The sequence below is a fragment of the Canis lupus genome, chromosome 10 (assembly GCF_003254725.2).
Source record: "Canis lupus dingo isolate Sandy chromosome 10, ASM325472v2, whole genome shotgun sequence".
Taxonomy (NCBI): domain Eukaryota; kingdom Metazoa; phylum Chordata; class Mammalia; order Carnivora; family Canidae; genus Canis; species Canis lupus.
In genome coordinates, this window is record NC_064252.1 from 13,015,825 (window position 1) to 13,023,114 (window position 7,290).

A 7,290-nucleotide genomic window follows, 5' to 3' on the forward strand; every position below is an offset into this window, starting at 1 on the left:
CTTCCTCACTTTTGGCTGGAGTACTCCAAGAATGGCACAACCTCAGCTAGAAGGTGGAGGCAGTTGCTGATAATTGAGATGACATCTGAAGATGGTTAGCTGACCAGATTCCTTGCAGTTGGGTATGAGTCCTTTCTCAAAGAGGGTCTATGTAAGACGTCGTTGTATCTGAGAATAAATATTTTTGTGAACTGGAATGAATGATATGTTTGTTTAAAATCATCATTATAAATTTAGTCATAACTAACGGAATCAGAGCAAGAAGAGAGGGATAGGCAAGCCTTTCTTCTAAGTGCATAGCTAGGTAACAGCTAAGTTAATGTACATACAGTTAGCAAGAACATGCATGACATTTTCAAATAACTGAAATATAGCTAAACAGAGCTGGAAAATAAGAAGCTTGGAGGAGAGTAGAAAGAGACATCAAAGGAGTAGGCATTGTGAGGTTTTCAATAAGGATATCATAAGATCTGATCTACATTGTAAGCAAATCACTCAAGCTGCTTATGAAGAACACGTAATAAAGTTACAAAAGTGAAAGCAGGGAACAGTTAGCGAGCTAAGGTGACAGTCTTGCCAAGAGGTAATGGTGGTTGGGATTCTGCTGATTTGATGAAGATGGAGAGAGATGGACAGACTCAGGAGATATTTTGGAGGTAAAGTCACAAGACTTCTCATGTATTGGGGCTGGGACCCGAGGGAAAAAAGGACTCAAGGATCGTGTCTTGATGTTTGGCAGATGGTTGTGCCATTTCCTAGGAAAGGGAAGAATAATTGAGGATCAAATTTGGGAAGGAAAAATCTGCTTTGGATTTGTGATGTTTCAAATGCCTTATTATACATCTGAATGCATATGTCGGACAGACAAATGGGTTTAGGACTCTACAGCTCACTGGAGATGTCAAGAGCTGGAGAGAAAAATCAAGCGTAGTCAGCAAATAGATGGTAGTTAAAGCATGGAACCTTTCCAGGATTCATACATCTAAATGAATGGGACCTCCTTCAGGATGCTTTCTTTCCTTGAGAAGCTTCACAGCACACTTTTCTCTAGTGATGTTGCCCGTTTGCAAAATATTTCTGGGCCTCAGATTCTTTATTGTTAAAAAAAAAAAAGGATGAATACAAGTCAGCATTCTAAGAGCCGAATTAACTTAAAAACAAGCAAACCAAAAAGCAGGCTATGATTGAGTGTGTCTTACTGCCAACTTTCCAGACAACTGAGCCTGATAAAAGCATTGAATAAACTGAGAGATGAGGCTGTATAATAAAAAGAACTCAGATTTTGGAATCAGGTAAGCCTGGGTTCAAATCATGGCTCAGACACTAATGAGCTCCATGGCTTTTATGAATTTTTTAAAATCTGGGTCTCAGTTCCCTCTAGTAGAAAATGGAAATTATAGCATAAATCTTTTGTGTTTTTAATGCAAGTTCCACATGATATATTTAAGCATCTAGTAACATAGTATGGGCTCAATACATTTTAAGTATTTAATGTATTAATAAATTGAAATGAAATGAGCCATGATAAAGTCATCAGAATGGATGGCTGTTTGCCTAATTACCAGACTGAAAACTGTCCACTCATTAGAGGGATCACAGTGAGATTTACTCCTTCCATGGGAAGAAAAAGGAATGAAATATGGAAAAGCCATGGGGTACTTCTGCCCACCGTGAGCCCCCCTCCCCTGAGCTCCATAAAGTAAGTGCATAACAGAGTAGGCACTGGATAAATAATTCTCTAGGGCTCTAAGCAGTTAATAAGGAAAACTGCTTGTGTCAAAGCTCATTGTGCATGAGTTTTCTCCACATTTCCAAAGGTCACTAAAACAATTCATGTGTTCTCTATCCTATAACCCCAATAATTCATGTAAAAATTAAAACAAATATTGTTCCATTGAGGAAATGTTCTGGTTTGACACTGACATCAGTTGTATCTCCCAGCCCTTAAACTAAGAAACAAGGTGCAATTTTGTCCTGGCTTTTTGTAATATAATTGATCGGTAATAGAATCAAGATACAATAGATAGATGGCATCTTATAAGTGCAGCTTCAGCTGGCCTTTAGCTACCCTGAAGATCTGCCATGATTTTTAAAATTTTGCTGAGACACTAATATGAATCCCCTGCGTTATAAGGGCAATGTGCTGTAACTGGTGAATCTAACACAGCCAAGTTCTTGAAATTTCTGTGATTGTTCACACCTATTAATAAAACATTTTGAGCTCTCTCTTTCCCTCTTTCTGTCCCCATTCCTCCTTTTCTCTCCCTCTTTGGAGAACACTGGTCAAGCAAACTGTCTAGCATAGCATCTCAATGGGGCTTGATTATGCTGTCCTCAAGAGTTTACAAATTGGCTGCCTCTGGAGTTAATCAGCCTGTTGACATATTTTGTTTGGTCTACACAGCATGTAAAAATCTAGCCAACGTTTAAGAACTGAGAGAAGTTATGTATTTTTTAAAAAAGAAAGTAAAAGAAAAATTATTTAAAGTTCCTCTTTTAAAAATTCCTATGTAGCAAGAATTAGCAGGACCCATAGTCTTCTGTTTGCTACATTCCTTAGCACTCCCTATTATTTTCCAGATGAGATCAAGAGGAGGTGTTTTTTTATTTCACACTTGAATCATTATGTTTCTCATAGTAAAAGAACAGTTATCTAAACCTGCAATGTTGGGATCCCTGGGTGGTGCAGCGGTTTGGCGCCTGCCTTTGGCCCAGGGCGTGATCCTGGAGACCCGGGATCGAATCCCACATCGGGTTCCTGGTGCATGGCTGCTTCTCCCTCTGCCTGTGTCTCTACCCCTCTCTCTCTCTCTCTCTCTCTCTCTCTGTGTGTGTGTGTGACTATCATAAATAAATAAAAATTAAAAAAAAATAAACCTGCAATGTTTTTGAAAACGGTTCTCTTTTTTTCATTTATGTCAACTACCTGAGTTTTACAAGCATTTAAATCTGTCTCTCCTGTATTACTCATTTCATTATGATTTATTTAGCCTTTCTTGAGAAGTAATAAGGTTTTGTTTCTTGGTAGAACATGGTCTTGAAAAGAAAGCCAATTTAAAAAAAAAAAAAAAGGAGTGGTTCTTAGCCAAGAATTATATAAAAGTTAAGAATAGAGTGTTTAATTAAGCTCTGAACAGATCAAATTAGAGGTTTAAGTTATACTTTATTGAAGTGTGTGAAAAATGAAGTAATCCAGTAATTTTTTAGTGTTTTTAAATTCTTAGAACATGTTCCTAAATTTGCTTAAATCCTTTTAATTGCGTAGGTCCTATTCCTTATGCCTGGATTTCTAAATTCAGTGTTTGGTCAAATTCAAAACAATGTTTATAAGTAGTCACTGAGGTTGTATGACCTATCATATTATACCGTGTCTAGGAAAACATTCCTTAACATAAAATCATAATACTAAAATTTCCTCTTATCTACCCAAGCTCATTGTTACACCGTGTTCTTGCTCTGGTTGCCTGCTCAAAGCACTTGGTCAATTCATCAAAGGCAGTGAAACTAAGCGTAAAGCATCCCATGTAGCCATGGGGCTTTCTTAAAACAAAAACATGGGAGAATTTTTCCTATGGGAAACGACCTGTGAAAATTCTTCACAAAGAAAGGAAGCTATAATTTCCATCACACCTCCCAATTCACCAAAAGGACACCATCAATCAACAGTTCTCTTTAGTAAAGTGTTGTTGAAATATGCTGTGGGAAACTATTTATTCCATGTCGCATTATCGACAGATTATTGAAAAAAGTAGTGCATTTAGCTGCCAGAATTATAGGACCATCAAATTCCCTAGAATAAAGCCCAATGTTCATGATACAGTCTCAGTTCTTCATGCTATCATACCCTCTTGGCATCCCAGGCAGGTGATGCCTTCCAACAATGCTGTCACATTGCCACCACCACCATCACTGCTGCCACCACTGTAGCCAGATGGAGGACACCACACACACAGTTCTTTCACAAAAACACACCAAAAAAAAAAAAAAAAAAAAATCCCACTTTACCTGTTCTCAGGTTTTAGGTAAAAGAAATCCGTTTAACATTTTGAAAGTAACCAGTCTTAAGGACACCTCTTCCCATTTAGGGAACTTCTTTTGAAGGATTGGAGCCCTTCCCCCTGTCACCAACTAATGTTGACTTTTCTAATTCCTAAAGGAAATTGACAGCACTGCATGTGTAAATCTCTCTTTGTATCTTCTATGTTCTCTTGCTGCCTACATCGTCTGATAGGTTCTTAGCCCATGGTGAGAATAAGAAGGAGAAGAAGAAGGAGGAGGAGGAGGAGGAGGAGAAAGAGGAGGAGGAGGAGGAGGAGGAAGAAGAAGAAAAGAAGAAGAAGAAGAAGAAGAAGAAGAAGAAGAAGAAGAAGAAGAAGAAGAAGAAGAAGAAGAAAGAAGAAGAAAAAGAAGAAGAAGGATTTTAAAGCTTGTTTCGTTGAAAGTGTATCTTTTGCTCTGGAATCCAAACATAAAACAAATCATGTACTTGTCCAGCACTCTTTCTTAGGAAACATCCTGAACACCTCTTGGGGATGAGTAGCTTGGACAACTCTGTTTCATCATTTCATGCCTCGTATCCAGGCCTGGTTACATAATGTGCCAGGCCTAGTGAAAAAGGAAAATGAGAGACCCCTTGGTAAAAAAGCAGGAACAAAGTACAATTAAAAGAACAGAACTATGAAGTCTTTCCTCAAAAAAATGTTAATGCTTATAAACATAATAAGGCTAATAGTAATACGTGAGTACCAGCATAAACTTAAAAATCGCAAAAAAATCATCTTGGCGTCATAATTTTAAAATAAAATAAAGCATAATATTTTATGTCCTAATTGACCTTAAAAGTGTTCTGGCTTGGACACTGCTGAAAATTCATTAGGTCATTAACATTTTACTTTTAGTGACTTCATTTTCATTGACATAATTGAAAATGATGTCAGTTACTCTTGGCAAATGGAATGTCACAAATAATTTGGTGATTTTTTAATTTTGAGAAAGATCTTTCTGCCGATGCCATGGCTACCAGAGCTGTTCAGAATAATTTGTGGACTGTGACACCTTTGGGATGGATTTCGGATACATGATTCCAAATACGAATCTGAGTACATGTAGAGCTAATGACTTGTGGAGTGATCTCCCGAAAAGGTTTAATTCTTCGCACAAATCAGCTTTGCCTAAGCCCGAGTGTAATTGTAAATGTAAATTCATAGATGGCATTTTAATGTTTCATGTGACATTTCCTGGAACTGGAGGGGTTTGCACCAGAAACCAACAGTGGCCTCACGACTGGTATGTCGTTCAGATAACCCCTTTCTGCGTTCCATCCCTGCATCTTCAATTACAAAGATTTTTTTTTTTCCCGATGTCTTCCTCTTAATAACTGGTCCATCTGAAGTTGTATCTGAAAAGTGTTGTTTCCCAACAACTATGATAATTTCTCAGTTTAATTGCTGTTTCTAAGTCTGTGAACACGTTATTTGCCTTGCAACATTGCAGAGATTTTCAAAACCAGAGACTCGAAAAATCTGAGGAGTGCTGGCAACTCCCAGGTAGGCTTGTTGGGCAGCCCGTGTGCAGGCCTGCAGGCTGAGGGCACCCTGCAGGCACCTGCCAGGCCCATCGCACCTTCAGGCCTTGACATTGGTGTCTATGCAGACATGGCCAGATGGAGGACACCACACACATGCTTCTTTCACAAAAACACACCAAAAAAAAAAAAAAAAATCTCACTTTACCTGTTCTTAAGTTTTAGGGAAAAGAAATCCTCTTAACATTTTGGAAGGACCCTGGGCACGGGAATGACAGGCTGGCCGGCCTTCCACCCAGGCCCCTGTGGCCTCTTGTCTCTCCTGGAGCTGTGGCCACTGCTGCTGATGCATTGAAGTGTCCCTCGGTGGAGCCCGAGTCCCAGCCCGCTGTCCCTGGGACCCCCAGGGCGTGTGCAAGCCGGGCCGCCCAGGCCGGGGTCAGTGCACACGGCTGCTCAGTGCAACAACCATTTGCACGTGCTGTGCGGGCTCTGCATCCCTTCAAGTGTCACCCACAAAATCCAAGTTTGGGGAAGGAAGGCCTCTCCGAGAAGGTTCAAGGGTGCAGACAGCATTACATCGGCTGCAGGGGTCCTGAGAGCGCCCTGTCTGTGTCAGGGGAGGCAGGCACACCTGAGCCTCCATCCACCAGCGATTCCCAAACCGAGTTCCGCAGAAAAGGTGTCCCGTGGCTCAGGGAGGACAGGACAGGCTTATTCGATGTCCCAGCCAGGGGACTCAGTGTCCACATTAGCAAACTACAGGCTCTGGAGATCTTGAATCAAAGACCCATAATTTCATTTATTCCATCCTTTCTGAAACTTCTTGGGCACCAGAATCCCACTGACATAAAATACCTTTGAATAGCTTGGGAAACATGAATAGTTCATAGAATAAAAATTTTTAAATGTTGTGTGAGGCTCCAGTCCAGACTCCGTTCAAAAAATGCCTAACAGCTTTGTCTTTAGGCTCTACCTTGGAATAGGTCTTCTATTTCAATGATCATCTCTCAGAAGGACAAAAGGGATCTAAGTCTATAGAGGCTTGACATAACATATAAAAGAATAAAAGATACATTTTATTTGGCAATAATAACATTTTAATTATTTTTAAATAATTTTTTTAAAGATTTTATTTATTTGTTCATGAGAGACAGAGGCAGAGGGAGAAGCAGGCTCCCAAATGAGCAGGATGCGGGACTCAACCCCAGGACCCTGGGATCATGACCTGAGCTCAATGCCGACACTTCATTGACTGAGCCACCCAGGCGCCCTAAATAACCTTCTAGCCTAAAAGTCATGTAGCAGGTATTGCTCCCCTAGACTAAAAATTATATAATGCCAGTTTACTCTTCTCTGTAGAGGGGGTTATTTTTAATCTCATGCAAGTGATTTTTGCTGAACACACTTCACAAAACAACTAAAAAGGCCTTCATAAGTGACAGGTCCATCGACCCTATTCCTGAGGTCAAGAAAACATTCAAGCTCCCAATGTCATTGGAAAATGTTTAAAATGCGAGTCAGGTTGTATCACTGTCTACTTAATGGCTTCTTCCTCCTTCCAGAAAAAAGTCCAGACTTCTCAAGCTGGCCAGCGAGGCTCTGCATGTTTTAAAAACACCTATGTCCCTCCTTCATTTTGTACTTTGCTCTCCTTCCTCCTTTATCGTATATTCAACAAACAGAAAAGAGATAGAGATAAGGACCGTGCCCTCAATAGAACAAATGAATATGGACCTACGACACGATGTCTAGTACAGGGAAGT

The 7,290-nt window shown here is 40.0% G+C and overlaps 1 protein-coding gene across 1 annotated transcript; it reads left to right on the top strand.

Annotated features, from left to right (window-relative positions):
• Positions 1 to 529: 529 nt before the first annotated feature.
• Positions 530 to 6,391, top strand: LOC125755898 (uncharacterized). Its single transcript, XM_049115165.1, has 2 exons — positions 530 to 656; positions 4,232 to 6,391. The coding sequence occupies exons 1-2, from the start codon at positions 613 to 615 to the stop codon at positions 4,422 to 4,424; spliced, it is 237 nt and encodes a 78-aa protein (XP_048971122.1). The 5' UTR covers positions 530 to 612; the 3' UTR covers positions 4,425 to 6,391.
• Positions 6,392 to 7,290: the final 899 nt, after the last annotated feature.

Coding starts and splice junctions, on each gene's coding strand:
- LOC125755898 (XM_049115165.1), top strand. CDS start 613: ATGAAGATGGAGAGAGATGGACAGACTCAGGAGATATTTTGGAG. Junction 657..4,231: donor ACTCAGGAGATATTTTGGAG/GTAAAGTCACAA, acceptor ATCGTCTGATAG/GTTCTTAGCCCATGGTGAGA.